Source organism: Spermophilus citellus, assembly GCF_964194105.1.
Source record: "Spermophilus citellus genome assembly, chromosome: 13".
Taxonomy (NCBI): domain Eukaryota; kingdom Metazoa; phylum Chordata; class Mammalia; order Rodentia; family Sciuridae; genus Spermophilus; species Spermophilus citellus.
The window spans coordinates 4,977,548-4,996,276 of NC_138193.1; the positions used below are offsets into that span (position 1 = coordinate 4,977,548).

Here is an 18,729-nt window from a genome sequence, read left to right on the forward strand (position 1 = left end):
TATGATGTTTTCTTCAATTGTGGAGCAAGTATTTTGCAGGCTGCAAGCACTTCTCTGGGGATGCACATCATACACGGAGAGCCTAGGGCAGGGTCCCACAGAGAGGAAGCAGGTTACTTAGGACTGGCTCAGAGGATGAAAAGACAGTTAAGAGGAATGTGCTTATAGCCATTAAGGTCAGAGTGGAGGGCAACTAAGCCTTTAAGTTCTGTGTAAGATTAAAGTGCACGCTTACTAGAGCATGCTCATGTGGCATCTACTGCATTAGAGGGATTTTGGACCGTCAACAGGGACTATATCGAAGTTTAGTAGCAGGATAGGTGGGTTAGGACTCCCAGAAAGCTATAGAAAGAATGTAGCTACCAACAGCTGTCTGAAGTGAGGACATTAGAAAAATCAGTGCTCCGAACCAAGTTGAATTATAGCTTTAAATACCCTGAGGAAATAACCTGTTACTCTGACTTGAAATGTAGCTACACGGAAGGAAATACAGGATCAGGAGAAGCCGAATTTCTGAGCAAAAGCTTCTCTAAGAGTAGGATCTTTGAGCAATGGAGGTTCTTCAAAGAGTGGCCCAGCCACAAATCTAACAGGAAACATCATGTGTGCACTGTGGGCAGGAACTGGGGCCTTTCAACACCTCTGCGTGTCACACTGATAGTCATCAGGGTCCCGGCTGGGAGTTTTGAGCCAACAGGTTTGTGTGTGAGGTTTCTCAAAACATGTTTTTCTCTCTTTCTGGTGTATCTTTTGAATGTACAAACACACAGGGAGCACCATACCTTGTTTATACAATTGCTACACAAATGAGGCAAATGCTTAGTAGTTAGTGGTGACTTCCATACTAAGTTTTAGGAGTCCTAGGGTTCTACAGATGTGCCTGGGGAATCATACTGGATGGAGGGATGGATTCCTATGAATGTAGTTTAGTCCACTCAATATATTTAGGTTTACTTATTTTATTTTGATTTTTAGGGATTGGTACTTAAATTTTTATTTTGTTTTCTACCATTGCAAAAATGTTTACATTCTTTTAGGATCTCACCTCTAAAATAAAGTATGTGCCTGGATGTTCACTTTCTATTCCCTTCCCATCACTTGTTTGCTCCTTCCCCTAAAGCGAACATTTAAAAAAATCATGTTGGCTTAGCCTCCCCTATTTTAATATAAATAAACATGCATGCATATTATATAAATATTCTCTCGTCTGTCATAGATAAATTAGAAATATTATATACAATTTTTCCACCTTGATTTTCTTATTTGAATATATTTTGTGATCACTCCATGATTGTATATGAAGTTACTCTTCATTCTTTTATAGAGATACTTATACACCATTGTGTGGCTGTACTATAATTGATTTAACGAGTCAGAAAGATTTCTAGTCTTTTGTTCTAACAACTTGTGTCTTAAGGTATAGTTTTATGCATACATATTTTCACATTTCTTTTTGCTAGAATATTCTGGGGGAAGATTTCTGTATTTAGGATGGCTGGGTCACACATGTGATTTTGCTCAATATAGCCAAATTCTTCCACACAGGGCTCATAAGTCATCTTGCATTCCCATCAGCAAGGTACATGAGAGTTTTTCTCTTGGCCGTTGCCCATTTTTCTGTAGAGATGATGTTATTTTTCAACACTACTTTGAAAGATCTTGATATATTAGTGACATTAAGACTTTGTGGTGTAAGTTACAAATATTTTCCCAGTTTGTCATTTATCTTTTTACTTTGCTGTTGGTGCTTACCTCGGCCCAGGTTACAGAAGAATTACCATGTTATTCCAATGCTTATACAGATTCATTTTTCATTTGAAATCCTCAACCCTTTTGGAATTCATTCTGGTGTGTAGTACAAGAAATGAATCCCTCAGAGTGTTTTCCATAGGGTCATCCAGTTATCCCAACAGTTACCTCTTACACATTGATTTTGGATGTCCCTTTTCCCATTTCACTAAAATTTCATATCCAATTAGATCTATCTTATTCCACTTGTCAACTTTCTATTCATGTGATTACTCCATACTCCATTTTAAATGGAGAGATTCTATAATATGTTGAAACATTTTGTAGTGATTATGTGCCCTGCGTCTTTCCAAATTTCCTGAATTTCAATGATTTTATGACTTTTCTTGCATTTTCTCTTTCCAAATGCACTTTATAAATATCATGTTTAGCTCCAGAGAAACACCTGCTGATAAATACACTTTAGGAAACCTCCTCTCTAAGTAACTTTAAACTTAACATCAAAGGTCTATATCAGGATCTCTAAAACTTTGCAAAAACACCTTCCAAATCTGCAAGTAACTTGAATCCTGTTCAATTAAACAACTATTCAACAGCTGTCATGAACAGCACCTTATTTTAGCTTTCCCCTCCATCCTAGCCATCCCTGCCCTAAACCCTCCCAGGTTAGCTTCCTTTCCTCTCACGTCTGATGCTGTCCCAGCAGGACCCTGTGAGCCTGGGACTTCACATGCCTGGAGTGTCTTTTCCATAGCACTTGCTACTAGTCTTCCAATAGTCTCAGAAAAAGTCCCATGCCCTCTTGGAGTCCTAAGAGGTTCATGGCCAATGGTGGATATACTTATTTGGTTCAATCCTGTATGTAGTGGCTATTCCTTCTTCTATCCTCCCGCCTTCATCTCAGGTAATCATTTACCATGCCTTCATCCCAAAGTGCAATGTGGTCCCCATTTGTATTTTATGTTATTATACAGTTATGTGAAGAAATGGCGTAGGAGCTTCCATGAGTTCAGCCACATCAGCCTTAAGTTTATCAGAATTTAGACTCTGAGGGAGAATGCTATCTGAGCTTAATTTAGAAGCTTTCTAAGACAGTAGAATGAATCAGACATAAATTTCCTATGTTCATATATGAATACATAGCCAGTGTAAATCCACATCATGTACAACCACAAGACTGGGAAGTTATACTCCATATATGTATGATATGTCAAAATGCATTCTACTGTCATATGTAATTAAAAAAAAACAAATAAAAAATAAACAAAAAAAGCTTTTAGACAAAATTCTTTGTGTCTAGAGTGAACTCAGACTGTCCTAAGTATTAAGAGGTATTGATTGCAGTGGAGTTTTTAATTATATGTTATATTCTGAAGCTCTCTGTTGATACATAGGTATAAAATCTCCAATGATTTTAGACTTTAAAGTTATTTCACTCTATCAAGAAATTATTGGTTCAGATAAATGGTGTTGGAGAGATTTTTGTATTAAAATTTTTATCACAATAAAGACTCTATCTTTTTCAGGGGGGTGGGTACTGGGGAACTGAGGGGCACTTGACCACTGAGCTACATCCCCAGTCCTTTTTTTGTGTTTTATTTAGAGACAGGACTCACTGAGTTGCTTAGCATCTCACTATTGCTGAGGCTGACTTCATGATTCTCCTGCCTCAGCCTCCAGAGCCACTGGGATTACAGGCGTGCACCACCACACCCAGCTCTACCTTTGATCTTAAAGGTTATATTGTTAAGGGCTAACTTTACAAGAAAGAAAAAAATAGAAAGCTTCACAGTTGAGAAATTGAGTTGGGTGCTAGTATTCTGTATAGGAAATTCTTGTAAAGGAAGCAAGCTTACTCACTCTTTCAACTAAACCCAACCACAAACCTTTTCTTATCAAGGAGGCTGGCCTGAGAGGAGTTTTTGATGTTTCATCTTCAGGACATTTCCTTCTACTGACAGAGGTAGTTAACTTGATTTTTTTTCCTGTATGACTACACACTTCATAATGCTAAAGGTTCTTTCCACAATACTGAAAGCTTACTCTTTGTTCTCCATGTATAACTCATTATTTCCCAAACTGTATGAGTTAGACTGCTCTCTTGTCTTCTCCAGGTATCTCTCTGGCTAGGAAGAAGTACGGTAGAACTTTTTGAAAATGGATACCTTCCACATGTTTTTCTTCAGATATAAAAGCTGCAGTCAATGATATAAGGACTTGAAATTTCCTCCCTCTTTTTTTCATGTCTTAAGAAGAGGAAATAAATGTAAGATAATAGTACATTTTCTCACTAGATTTCCTAATACAAACATATAAGTTGAGAAAAAGAGCTTAACTAATTGTTCAAATGAACTGCTGACACAATTGTTTTGTATGAAATATTCAAAAATAATGGATGTGCTATCTCAGCAACATCTGTGACTCCACATGTATGGGGACTTGACTTTAAACGAAACAACTGGTGGTTATAAACAAAACTTTTCCACAGTGCTTCAAGCTTTTTATGGGAAGGGCTGGAAGTGGAGGGATTCAAGATATTTGCCAAATTCAAATGGTCCTCTTGATTTGACCCTAGCATTTCTGAGCAGACGCTACACATTTCTTTACCTATTATCCAGAGACAATGGGCTATAAAGCTACCATGGACCATAAGAGAATCATAATAGTATTAGTTGAATTAAGTACTTACTCTTTCCCCATGTATCTCTATCTCTGCGTGAGCTCGACCCTAAGGATAAGATTTCTCTTCTGGGCTGCAGACTTGCTTTCTCTAGCTTCTTTCTCTCCTGCTGTCAGAGCTTTGGTAAATGAAAGTTTTAGTTCATTATTCCTCCCCCAAATCACTGAAAAGGTACCCTTGATTGTCTGAAGGGGAAGGCTTCATTCTCCCCAAAAAGAAACTGGACTCTCAAAACACATCTGGAAAACGCTCTGGGGAGATAGCCTGCAGATTTCCAAAGTCATTCTTTTGGTTCTCGTCTTCATTTGTGAGGAACAGCATGTGATGGTAACAAAATCAGGAGCTTTGAGACCCTCGACATCTGGATCTGAATCCCTCTTCTAACACTTAACAGGTATGTGATTATCATTAGTAATGGAGACCACTACTCCTAGCAATGCAAACTTAGGTGGTCCATTGGTAAAATGAGAAAGTCACTACCCATCTTCCCCCAGGTGACCAGAGTGCAAATGAACGATATGATCAGTGTCACTTGATCATTTTATTCCCATCAACAGAATGTGCAGCCTTGCTTAGTTTAAGTTGTTCAATTCTTAACAAATGGAATACCCAATGCTTGCATGATACTCTGATTCCCAGAAACATTTTGATGATGGTAAAAATGAATGACAGCACTTTGACATTAGATGGTCTTATGAAAGAGTAGACATTGAAAAACACATCATGCAGGCTGTTATTCCATTTAAATAAAAATTTCAGAATTGTTTTGTATTATGCTGTGCTGTGCTGTGACCACCAGAAATGGTAACAATTACTATGATTCAGGGGCTGGCCCATCTCCTCAGGCTCTGTTCTTGTTCCTAGGGGTTTCCCAAAGATGACTTCTGGGTCAAGAGTCTGGACACTTGTTTATAAAGTAGATCCATTGTTCTCCCTGAGAATCTAATTTAATCAGCCCTTGGGGGAGCCCATGAAGACACATTTGTAACAAGTTTTCCAGGTTGTTCTTCCAATAAAAATAATTTGAGAAACACAGTCCCAGAGGCAAAGCTGCAGCCTGGAACTGACCCAGGGAACCCGAGACTGGAGGCCAGCAGGTGCATGCATCATGTAGGGAGTGTCTGTCATCTCAAGTAGGATGGAAATTCCCAAGGGCTGGATATTCAGGCCATTAGTTTGCTGCAGCCTTGGACATTGAGACATGGAATTGCAGAATGGTAGAGATGATTTTATCAATCATTTAATCCCATGTTTCACATGTCAGAGAAATTAAGGGAAAAAGGGATTTATTAGTTAACTCCCAGAAATTATAATTCTCTAGCTAGCTCTGAGGTTGAGGAACTACTGATACAGTGCAAATGATTTATTTTGCAGATAAAAAAATGAAAATCCAGAAATTCTAAGTGACTTATGCTCATATAGAGAGTGAGTTGTCATAATAGATTGATATGCGTCTGTTTTGACTCCTCCTGGAGCATTTTTCATTTGTCTCATCAATAGAATTGGCTTCTACTTTGCAGTAAGCATGGATGTGATTTCTGAAACAGCACCCTTGCTCTTAAAGAGTTCCTAGTCTAGTGGGAAGACAGGGCTAGGGGAACCACAATTAGGCTGCAGTGTAATGAATTCTGAACAAACGGTGGCTGAGCTCCTCTTATTAGCACAGCACTGTTCCTGGACAGGGAGTGCAAGACCCACAGGGAAAGAGGTACTCGGTTCCTGTTGTCACACAGCTTTTAAGAATGAGTATTTTTAGACAAGAATGCATCCTAAAGATTTGTTCCCAGGATGTAGGCTCCCTATTTACCTCTCTTATTGTTTCTTTTGCTGAGAAAAAACTTTTTAGTTTGAGTAAGTCCCATTTGTTGATTCTAGTCATTAACTCTTGTGCTATGGGTGTCCTATTGAGGAATTTGGAGCCCGACCCCACAGTATGTAGATCGTAGCCAACTTTTTCTTCTATCAGACGCTGTGTCTCTGATTTGATATCAAGCTCCTTGATCCATTTAGAGTTAACTTTTGTGCATGGCGAGAGAAAGGGATTCAGTTTCATTTTGATGCATATGGATTTCCAGTTTTCCCAGCACCATTTGTTGAAGATGCTATCCTTCCTCCATTGCATGATTTTAGCCCCTTTATCAAATATAAGATAGTTGTAGTTTTGTGGATTGGTTTCTGTGTCCTCTATTCTGTACCATTGGTCCACCCGCCTGTTTTGGTACCAGTACCATGCTGTTTTTGTTACTATTGCTCTGTAGTATAGTTTGAAGTCTGGTATCAGTATACTGCCTGATTCATACTTCCTGCTTAGAATTGCTTTTGCTATTCTGGGTCTTTTATTTTTCCATATGAGTATCATGATTGCTTTCTTTATTTCTACAAGAAATGCCGTTGGGATTTTGATTGGCATTGCATTAAACCTATAGAGAACTTTTGGTAATATCGCCATTTTGATGATGTTAGTTCTGCCTATCCATGAACAGGGTATATTTTTCCATCTTCTAAGATCTTCTTCTATTTCTCTCTTTAGGGTTCTGTAGTTTTCATTGTATAAGTCTTTCACCTCTTTTGTTAGGTTGATTCCCAAGTATTTTATTTTTTTTGAGGATATTGTGAATGGAGTGTTTTTCCTCATTTCCGTTTCAGAGGACTTGTCGCTGATATACAGGAATGCCTTTGATTTATGCGTGTTGATTTTATATCCTGCCACTTTGCTGAATTCATTTATTAGCTCTAATAGTTTCTTTGTAGACCCTTTTGGGTCTGTTAGGTATAGAATCATGTCATCTGCAAATAGTGATAATTTAAATTCTTCTTTTCCTATTTTTATGCCTTTAATTTCTTTCGTCTGTCTAATTGCTCTGGCCAGTGTTTCAAGAACTATGTTGAACAGAAGTGGTGAGAGAGGGCATCCCTGTCTTGTTCCAGATTTTAGAGGGAATGCCTTCAATTTTCCTCCATTCAGAATGATGCTGGCCTGAGGCTTAGCATAGATAGCTTTTACAATGTTGAGGTATGTTCCTGTTATCCCTAATTTTTCTAGAGTTTTGAACATAAAGGGATGCTGTACTTTGTTGAATGCTTTTTCTGCATCTATCGAGATGATCATAAGGTTCTTATTTTTAAGTCTATTGATGTGGTGAATAACATTTATTGATTTCCGTATATTGAACCAGCCTTGCATCCCAGGGATAAATCCTACTTGATCATGGTGCACAATTTTTTTGATATGTTTTTGAATCCGATTCGCCAGAATTTTATTGAGGATTTTTGCATCTAGGTTCATTAGAGATATTGGTCTGTAGTTTTCTTTCTTTGAAGTGTCTTTGTCTGGTTTAGGAATCAGGGTGATGTTGGCCTCGTAGAATGAATTTGGAAGTTCTCCCTCTTTTTCTATTTCTTGAAATAGCTTGAAAAGTATTGGTATTAGTTCCTCTTTAAAGGTTTTGTAAAACTCTGCTGTATACCCATCCGGTCCTGGGCTTTTCTTAGTTGGTAGTCTTTTGATGGTTTCTTCTATTTCCTCAATTGATATTGGTTTGTTTAGGTTGTCTATATCCTCCTGACTCAATCTGGGCAGATCATATGACTTAAGAAATTTATTGATGCCTTCACTATCTTCTATTTTATTGGAGTATAAGGATTCAAAATAATTTCTGATTATCTTCTGTATTTCTGAAGTGTCTGTTGTGATGTTGCCTTTTTCCTCACACTTCAGATAGAGGCCTAATATCCAGAGTATACAAAGAACTCAAAAAAATTAGACAATAAGATAACAAATAACCCAATCAACAAATGGGCCAAGGACCTGAACAGACACTTCTCAGAGGAGGACATACAATCAATCAACAAGTACATGAAAAAATGCTCAACATCTCTAGCAGTCAGAGAAATGCAAATCAAACCCACCCTAAGATACCGTCTCATTCCAGTAAGATTGGCAGCCATTAGGAAGTCAAACAACAACAAGTGCTGGCGAGGATGTGGGGAAAAGGGTACACTTGTTCATTGTTGGTGGGACTGCAAATTGGTGCAGCCAATTTGGAAAGCAGTATGGAGATTTCTTGGAAAGCTGGGAATGGAACCACCATTTGACCCAGCTATTCCCCTTCTCGGTCTATTCCCTAAAGACCTAAAAAGAGCATGCTACAGGGACACTGCTACATCGATGTTCATAGCAGCACAATTCACAATAGCTAGACTGTGGAAACAACCTAGATGCCCTTCAATAGATGAATGGATAAAAAATGTGGCATTTATACACAATGGAGTATTACTCTGCATTAAAAAATGACAAAATCATAGAATTTGGAGGGAAATGGATGGCATTAGAGCAGATTATGCTAAGTGAAGCCAGCCAATCCCTAAAAAACAAATGCCAAATGTCTTCTTTGATATAAGGAGAGTAACTAAGAACAGAGTAGGGACGAAGAGCATGAGAAGAAGATTAACATTAAACAGGGATGAGAGGTGGGAGGGAAAGCAAGAGAGAAGGGAAATTGCATGGAAATGGAAGGAGACCCTCAGGGTTATACAAAATTACATACAAGAGGAAGTGAGGGGAAAGGGAAAAATAATACAAGGGGGAGAAATGAATTACAGTAGAGGGGGTAGAGAGAGAAGAGGGGAGGGAAGGGGAGGGGAGGGGAGGGGGGATAGTAGAGGATAGGAAAGTCAGCAGAATACAACAGACACTAGTATGGCAATATGTAAATCACAATGATGTGATTCTGCAATCTGTATACGGGGTAAAAATGGGAGTTCATAACCCACTTGAATCAAAGTGTGAAATATGATATGTCAAGAACTATGTAATGTTTTGAACAACCAACAATAAAAAAATTTTTAAAAAAAGAATGCATCCTAAGACAAAAGTAATGTAAAAGAATAATCAGAGCGATGGCTGTGTGCTGGGTCATGGTCAGGAAGGGATGGAGTGGGAGTGTCTTCATCCATGTGGTCAGGGAAGGTGTCTTTGAGGAAAATGTCAGAGAGAGAGGGATGTGAGACACATCCTACTAGGAATGTGGGTGGTGCATGGAATCACTTCTCAATCTCATGGGCAGTGGGGGCCAGTGAGGGTTTTTATCATGAAATGATAAGCTCAGTCTTGTTCTTCAGGAACGTGCATTTGGTGATTGAGATGGAGAAGATCATTCTTCCTGTGGGCAAAGTAAAGGAGGGTCAGGGGGGTCACTCCACCTTACAAGGTGGAGTCTCATCCTGCCTAATTTATGGACTGCAGTTCTGATCAGAAAAGCCACCAGTAGTCACAAGTGAGGATAAAGACCCGAGTGGACCTCGTCCCCAGGACTAACAATCATCCCTCTGGGTCCTACCCTCGCTCTTGGTACACAGCCAGATATAAATGTCCAATACTTCTGGCCCCAACCTGAGGGCCCTGCTCAGTCCTTCTCATCCCTGACTCTGCAGTTTCTGACACTCACTTCTAGTCGCTCCTCCTTTTGTCTGTCTCACTGACAGGGATGTTTTTCATTTTCTGATTTTCTTCTTTGGGGTTTGTCAGTTTTCCTTTCCTTTGGCCCCAGCCTTCTCTGAATGGCTGGTATTTCTCCAGGAGCTCAATCTGCCTCTCAGCCAGGGCTACCGATCCGCGCAGCCTTCCCTCTCCCTCAGATTGATGGATTGATTGATGATTGATTTTGATTATCTCATCTGCTGGGGAGAAAATTTTTTAAAGGGAACTTTTAGAGTGACCATAGGATATGTGATGGACTTTTCTTCTCTTTCTTTTCCTCTCTCTTCTCTCTTCTTCTTCTCTCTTTCTCTTTCTCCCTCTCTTTCCGTTTTAGCAATGGACTTTATTTCTTTATTGCATGTTGTTAAAATTGTTGATTTGGGTGTTTGTGTAAACAGAGACTCTCTCCTTGACCAAACTTTGGTCAGGATCTTCTGAGCTGTCTTCTCCAAGCCTCCACCTCTGCACCTGTCCTATCTTTGGCCTGATCAGCCAGTCTGAGCAAAGTACACTGCTATGTAATTCCCGCCCCGCCAAACTAGGCACCTGTGTGAGAGCATTAACCTTGATATTTGATTAAGTTCCTCATCTCCACCCTGGATATCTTTGACCTGCCTTGAGCAACATTCTGTTATGTGGGTTTAGTAGGGATCCCTGTTCTTTCCATTTCTCTTGATAACTTCCCACCCACTGACCTGCACCCTCCTCCTTGGCTATAACTCCCCACTTATCCTTGCACTGGGAGTGGGCCTTGATCTGTCTCCCCTATTGCAATAGTCTTGAATAAAGTCTTTACCATTTTAACAAGCATCGGAATAGTTGTTTCTTTTACTCTGTCCTCCACACTGTGATGGACCCTTGAAGACAGCGACTGTACCATTTATCCCTTGCTCTCACCTCCCTTAAAGAGGCTGAGACACTACAGGAGTGTTTGTGGGGGGGGGGGATTTTTAGCCAAAATTTTGGGAAACTCATCTTATTCCCATAATCCCAAAGACAAGACACAGGCTACTTTTATGTTAATGGTCAACATTCAGAGCTCTAGAAGACATAGACAGACTATTCTATAACCAATACTTTTATTTTCTGTTCAAAACAAAATAAATAACCAAACATTACCTATTCCATATCCTTACTCCTCATCACTGATAAGGTGTGTGACAGTTCCCATGGCGACCCTGTCAGCACAGGGGACAAACACAGCATGGTAGCTCCCAGCTCTGAGTCTCTCTTGGGAAGAACTTCTCACCTTTACATTCAAGAAGACTAGGTTGATGCTATGGCCAATAACAATCTCCCTTTTCCTTTTTCTATGACAGTTATTGTAAACTAGTATTTTTTTTTTTTGGATTTTATACTTAGAAGCTGTATCTCTAGCTTCCTTCACTTGAAAGAATCAGCCATTTTCAAATAATGTGGGCAATCTTTTCTGGAAAATATGAACTTAACTTTTTTTTCCAAATGATTCATAAAAATGTGCACACTAGATGAGAACATTAAAAGAAAGAAAAAAAGAAAGAAAGAATTCCACGTGGGGAAAATGGCATTAGAAGAACATACTCTATGGTTGGCAGGTCCGGGGGGTAACCTGGTGCCCTTCCTCCTCCTCTCCATACATACGAAGAGGCTGCTTCTCACTACAAAAGTCCCCACACAGCCATGGGCATGCGGAGGCTCACTGGGTGGGACCTGCCCTTCAAAGCTTCCTGTGTGACTCGCATTTTGGTCACTGGTTCCGATTTCTCCATTTCCCATTTCAGAAGTGAAGAGGATACTCGGAAAGGAGCCCCTCCACGTCCTCTTTACTGCCAACGGGGTGGGTCTCCTGATGTGATGACGGGAGCGCAGGAGAGTCATGCTCTGTTGGGCTTGGACATTTCTTTGGCTTGTCGCAGGAGAGAGGATGACGGAATTGAATATTTCAGGTAGGGGTTTTCACTTTTCATGCTAACACTGAGTCTTGTGGTCAAAGCCTGAAGTTGACAGATGATATCAGCAGTGTGACATATTTACACACAGCGTTTCCTTCCTGCTCTTCAAACGGCAGTGGGAGAGTTATCAGGGTGAACAGCTTTCAGTGGACTCCAAGTGTGGATGGGGAGCCCAGTTACCATAGCTGGGTGTTGGGTGGGAGTAGCTGAAAGGAATGATTGATGGCCCAGCTGTCAGTCACAGGATGTCAGAGTCCTACTGAAGCCCAATGGAAGGGAATTAGAACATGAACATCTTTTTTTTTTTTTTCCCTGCAAAATGGGCACAGTGAAGAAGATAGATGCACAGAGGGATGTATTCTTGTGTTACTTCAGGTTTTTTTTTTTTAATGTAAGTTAGCTTTTTATCTTCTAATGTGTTTCTGTGTTGCTTTGTTTATTGTGATTGTCAGATTGTTCCACCAAAAGACTCCTTTGGACGTATTCCACAGAGAGTGAAGAGGAATTTGTCTTATTTTGTGATTTACCAGAACTGCAGAAATCCCACTTGTACCCAACAAGCGAACCCTCACCCACAAGAGAGTCTGAGTACTTTCCCTGCAGTGGCAGTAAAGACCTATCTGATGTCCTCTGGTACCTACAACCTCAGAATGGAGACCCACTGGAGGAAATTACTAACAGATATCCGCATATCATTCAGGACAAGACTATGCTTCGCTTTTTGATCCCAGAGATGAATGATTCTGGTTCATATATTTGTGGACCCAGGATTAGGTATGTCCCAGATGCTTTCTTATCTGCAAGTATCATCAGATCCTTACTACCTAAATAAAATATCTATGTTCACAGGACCTTGTTAATCTCCTAGGAGCCCCCAAGATGTGGCATGTTGTGTCAAGACAGTCTTGGAAATTAAGCCCCAGACAAATTCATCCTGTGAGAACCGTAAGCCACATAAGCAATATCTACTTCTTGGTAGGATGGACTCCATTTATTGTCCCAGTCTCAGCTGCCAAAATGAAACACAGAGTCCAGAGGTGACTTGGTACCAGGTGAGAATGAATTCTGTGAAACTGATGTAAGAGCATGGTTTTTCTGGTAACAACTCTTTAAGTACTTTATAGAAATGTGGGTTTGAGAACCTGAGGTCTAGAATGACTCAAATGCTGACCCTGTACCTGAGCAAGAGACCTGACAATTCTAAAAGGGTCTTGGTCCTATGTAGAAGAGAGCACAACACTGGGATTCTCAGACTCATCCTTTTGATCAGCACCAGAAAAATTTCTAACCTGCAAGTATTTCACATATTTGGGTAAGACGTAAACCTAAGGGTGTCTAAGTAGAAGACAGGTGAGTTCATTCTGCTTTTTTTGGAAAGCAATGGATATTGCCAACGGTAGGGGCACCCTCCAAGGGCTTGAAGGTTTCCAAAAGAAACAAGAAAACTGAATACTTTTCCTAAGAGGGTGCCCCAAGGAGGACAGTTTGGACACATCCATGAGAGCCGGCGGGGAGGGCTAAGGGGAAAAAAGATCAAGGTCAAGTTTTGTGATGATATTGAGTTATGAATTATGTGAGTAAACTTCCATCACCAAAACACTTTACATTTACTTTATGGTTTATAGTTTCTCCAAGTGCTAACAGATAGGTAAATGCTGCTTAGGCATCTCAGGCAACAGAATCCAATCACACTTCATCCCTGGGTGGGTTGGGATCTGGGAATAGATCCAAGTTGGCTCCTGCAACAACAAGACTTTAGAAATCACACAAAAACATTCATTTGGCTTACGATATCTATGTTTGTAACATAAAGTATGTTTTTAAATATGTTTTCTGGGTGAAGTCAAAGAAGGCAAGTTAGCTACCTTCTGTATCTACCTGGTGATTTTATCCACCACAAAACTCATGAGAGACTCCTAGGGGACTCTGTGATGACGTGAGGACAGGTGTTACTAAATTCATTACAGAAATAAGGCAGATGATATGGCTTGTGGTATTTTACAATGAGACCAACAGTACTGACTGGAGTAGAATTTTAATTTAAAGAACATGATAACTTCAAACATGAGGTGGGTAAGAAGAGCTGGTGGTTCTCTTCATTATTTTCATTTCTCTCTCAAGAACAAAACTCCCCTGGGCTCCAAATATTCATAACCTGCCTTGATGGATGACTGGCTGACAAGGTGGGTTGGGCTCAAGCCAGTGAAATAGTTGCGATGCCATAGTCTGATGGAAACGTGTTCGCATGTCCACAATCGTACACCTGAACTGAACACCCTTTGCTCTTGCAGTTGAGCACAAGCCACACTGTAGTTTCTAGTTCTCTGCACACATTGCACAAGCTAGACCCTAAAACCAGATGACATTTGCAAAAAAAAAAAAAAGCTTTGTTTCACTTCTCTGGCACATTTTTTTTTTTTTTTTTTAGCAGGGGATGATACTGGGAATCGGACCCTGGGGTGCTGAACCACTGAGCCACATCCCCAGCTCTTTTATTTTTTATTTTGAGAACAGGGTCTTGCTGAGTTGCTTAGGACCTCACTGAGTTGCTGAGGCTGGCTTTGAACTTGTGATCTTCCTACCTCAGCCTCCCGAGCTACTGGGATTACAGGCATGCACCACCACCATGCCCGGCTCTCTGGGGTTTTGACAGCAATTTTCACCATGTATTTCATGGTGAAAGGCAAACGATGACCGTTGTTAGAATTGTGACAGATTTGAACAGGTCTTGGTTCGGTTTATGTTTCATGAGTTGCACATGGGTGTGTAAGCTCAAACACACGCACATGCCTATGGTGGTCTGGGAGTCGTGGACTTCGAGGCTGTGGCACACCAGGAGGAATGAGGACATTGAGCAGCCATAACACCTGGTGGCCCTTTCCTTCATGCTGAACCCCAAGTCTCAGATGTCACAGGTCACACCTCAGAACGCTTTCTCTGAACAAATGAAGCAGACACTGGCTGAGTGGATAGAAAGATGACATTGTGGAAATCCCTGAAATTACATTGGGGTGCCCAGCAGATGTGCAGAGTATACCACGGAAACAACTCTGTGGATTTGGGGACGTCTCTCTGGAGGGCTCTAGAACACCTTCATAAACAACAAAAATTCAGGCTAGCGTGTGTTTTTCAAATCATCATTTTCAACCATTTTATCATTTTTAATGAATAATTCCTATATTTCTGGGGCAGAAGGGGATGTTTTGATATATGTATATGATGCAGAATTGTTAAATGAAGCTGATGGGTAGATCCATGCCCTTGCTTACTTACCACTTTTCATGGTAAAACATTTGAAATTTGGCTCTTAGTAATTTGGAAATGCACAATACAGTCACCCCGCTGTGCAAGAGACCTCAAGATGTATTCCTCCTGTCCATCTTGACCAACATTTCCCCACTCCCTCCCCACCACAGGCCTCTTGTAAAACCACTCGACTCTCTACTTCCATAATTTCAGCTTTTTTTATTTTTAGACTCCACGTATACATGAGATCATGCACTATTTGTCTTTCTGTGCCTGGCTTATGTCACTGACCATGTTGTCTTCTGGTTCATCCATATCACAAATTACAGGGTTTCTTTTTGAGAAGGCTGGATACTATTTCTTGGTGTTTGTCTACCATATTTCTTCATGCCTTCGTCTGTAACTGGGTTGATTCCACATCTTGGCAATTGTGGGTAGAGCTGCAATCAGCACGGAAGCATGATGTCCCTTCCACAAACTGATTTCGCTTCCTTTGGATGCACATACAGGAGTGAGATCGCTGCATCAGAGGGTGGTTCCATTGTCTTTTTTTTTAAGGAATCTCTATAGCATTTTCCATAATAGTTGTGTTGATTTACATTCTCACCAACCATGCTAAAGTGGTTCTTTTCTCTGCATTCTTGCCCAAACGTGTCATTTCTGTGTGTTTTATAAAAGTCATCCTAATAGGTGTGAGGTAATATTTCAAGGTGGTTTTTGTTTTATTTTGTTTTGGCGAAGCTGGGGATTGAACCCATGGCCTTGTGCATGTGAGGCAAGCACTCTACCAACTGAGCTATATCCCCAGCCCTCCAGGTGGTTTTAATTTTCATTTGTTTGATGATTAGTGAGGCTGAGCATTTTTAACACATTTTTGGTTATTCATAAGTCTTCTTTTTAAAAATATTTACTTATTTATGTATCTTTAGTTTTAGGTGGATACATTAGTTTGTTTTTATGTGGTGCCGAGGATTGAACCCAGTGCCTCATGCATGCTAGGCGAGCACTCTACCACTGAGCCACCACTCCAGCCCCACATAAGTCTTCTTAACAGAAATGTATGTTCAGGAGCTGGGCACCGTGGCAGACGCCTGTAATCCCAGTGACTCTGGAGGCTGAGGCAGGAGGACCATGAGTTCAAAGCCAGCCTCAGCAAAAGCAAGACGCTAAGCAACTCAGTGAGACCCTGTCTATAAGTAAAATAGAAAAAAAAGGTTAGGGATGTTGCTCAGTGGTTAAGTGCCCCTGGGTTCAATTCCTGGTACTATCACTAGTACTACTACTAATAATAATCATACTAATGTCTGTTCACTCCTTTGCCCATTTTTCAGTCCAGTTAATTATGTTCTTGCAGTTGGGTTGTTAGAGCCCCTATTGTATTTTGTATGTTACGCCCTTATCAGATGTATAGTTTGCAAACATTTTCTCCCTTTCTATGAGTTGTTTCCCGTTTTCTTGGCTGTGCTGAAGCTTTTGAGCTGGATACACTCCCATAGTCTAGTTTTGTTTTTCTTGCTTGGGCTTTTAGGGTCATCCCCTAAAACACTGTTACTCAGCAAATGTCCGGGAGCTTTCTCTGTTTTTGTTTTTTTTTTTCCTAGAAGTTCCATCACAACAGGTCTTATATCCATTTTGAGCTTATTTTTATTTATGATGTTAGATAAAGATCCAATTTTATTCTTTTACGTGTGGGTAATCAGTTTTCCCAGCACCATTTATTGAAGAGACTATCCTTTCTATATTGTGTGCTCTTGGCATCTTTACTGAAAATCATTCCACCATAAACGTATGGGTTTATTTCTTGGCTTTCTATCTGTTCCATTGGTCCATTTATCTGTTGTTTAGGCCAGTGCCATATTGTTTTGATGTTATCCCTCTATAATATGTTTGAAATCCAAGAATGTGTCTCTAGCTTTGTTCTTTTGGGTCAAGATTGTTTTGGCCATTTGGGGTCTATGGTGAATCTATATGAGTTTAAGGGTTGGTTTTCTATGTTTATGGAAAAGTGGCATTTGGATTTTGATGCGCGTGCATTTGGAAATCTACCCATGTTGCCTATAGGAGACTTAACTTCTAGGAAGGAGACACATAGACCAAAAGTGAAGGAATGGAAAAATAAATTCCATCCAAATAGAAACCCAAAGAAAGAAAGCAGGGGTTACTATGCTGATATCAGACAAAGCAGGCTTTAAATTTATTGGATCATATTTTTCCTCATTCATTAATCGTCTCTGTTTTTTGGAGAATTTAGTCCATTTATATTTAAGGCAATCATTGATAGGTAAGGACATACTACTGCCATTTTGTAATTCATTTTTCAGGTTTTGTGGGCCTGTTGTTTCTCTCTTCCTTATTTATGTTTTGTCTGTTTCCTGTGGTGTGGTGCTGAGAATCCTTATTTTTTACAGTGTGTGTGACTTCTCATTTTTGTTTTTATGGATATCACGAACTCACCCTAAAAATTTTTGACTTTTTAACAAATTATTTGAAGCTAATAACAACCTTAATCACAAACAAAAGCTATAGTTTCGCTCCTTAACATCTTCCTTTCCTGATTTTGATATCAAAATTCATATATTCTTTTGAATTTGTATCCCTTAATGAATCATTGTAGCTAAAGTTGTTTTAGCAGTTTTGTCTTTTAACCTTGACAGTAGAAATAAAATTGCTTTAAGTACCACCCTTACAGTATTAGGGTATTCTGAAGATGACCGTGTATTTCAAGCCATTGAGATTTTTTACTTTCATATTTTTTCATTAACCAGCAGCCTTTCACTTCAGCTTACAGGACTGACTCCCTGTAGCAGTTGGCAATGAACTCCCTAGGTTTTCTTTGACTGGAAAAGTTATTATTTCTCTTTCATTTCTGAAAGATGGCTTTTCTAGGCAACATATTCTTGCTGGCAGGTTTCGTTTTGAGTTGTGTTTTTGTTTTATTGCACTTTAAATATCTTATCTCACTGTTTCCTGACCTGCAGTGTTGCTGCAGATAATTCTTCTGATCGCTGCGTTGGTACTCTCTCGAATGTGATATGTCTCATCTTTTGCTGCTTTTAGTTTTCTTTCCTTATCTTCCTTATTTGATTTTGATATCTCTAAATGAACTCCTCCTGATTTAAATTTGATTGGAGGCTTCTGAACTTCCTGTAACTGACTGTTGTGTTTCTCAGATCTGGGAAAATTTTAGACATTCTTTTCTTTTCTTTTAGTTGTAGATGGACACGATATTTTTATCTATCTATTTATTTATTTTTATGTGGTGCTGAGGATCCAACCCACGGTCTCACACCTGAGAGGCAAGTGCTCTACCACTGAGTTACAGCCCCAGCCCAGAGACATTATTTTCTTAAGTATATCTTCTAAGACTTTTTCTTTCTTCTCCTTTGATTTTTTTTTTTTTGGTGCAAAAGTTAATTCTCTGATGATATTTCTGATTCTCAGAAGCCTTTTAACCTCTTTTTTTTCCTTTTGCCTCTCTGATGGAGAAGGTCAAATGCCATATCTTTGAGCTTCCCACCTTTTCCTTCTGCTTGATCAAGATGGCTGTTAAATTTTTTCTTTAAATTATTTTTTAGTTATCATTGTATTCTTTATTTATAACATTTTAATTAGGAATCTCGATTGTTTCCATTTAATTTTCAAAC

General features: G+C 39.7%; 1 protein-coding gene across 1 annotated transcript in view; it reads left to right on the forward strand.

Moving 5' to 3' along the window:
- Positions 1 to 11,761: 11,761 nt before the first annotated feature.
- IL18RAP (interleukin 18 receptor accessory protein) overlaps positions 11,762 to 18,729 on the forward strand; it is a gene marked incomplete at its 3' end in the record, with an annotated part of 28,263 nt that continues 21,295 nt past the window's right edge. Inside the window, exons 1-3 of the mRNA XM_081263890.1 lie at positions 11,762 to 11,833; positions 12,292 to 12,613; positions 12,708 to 12,891. Of these exons, the coding sequence (XP_081120016.1) occupies positions 11,764 to 11,833; positions 12,292 to 12,613; positions 12,708 to 12,891 (576 nt within the window). The 5' untranslated portion in view covers positions 11,762 to 11,763. The remainder of the gene's footprint in view (positions 11,834 to 12,291; positions 12,614 to 12,707; positions 12,892 to 18,729) is intronic.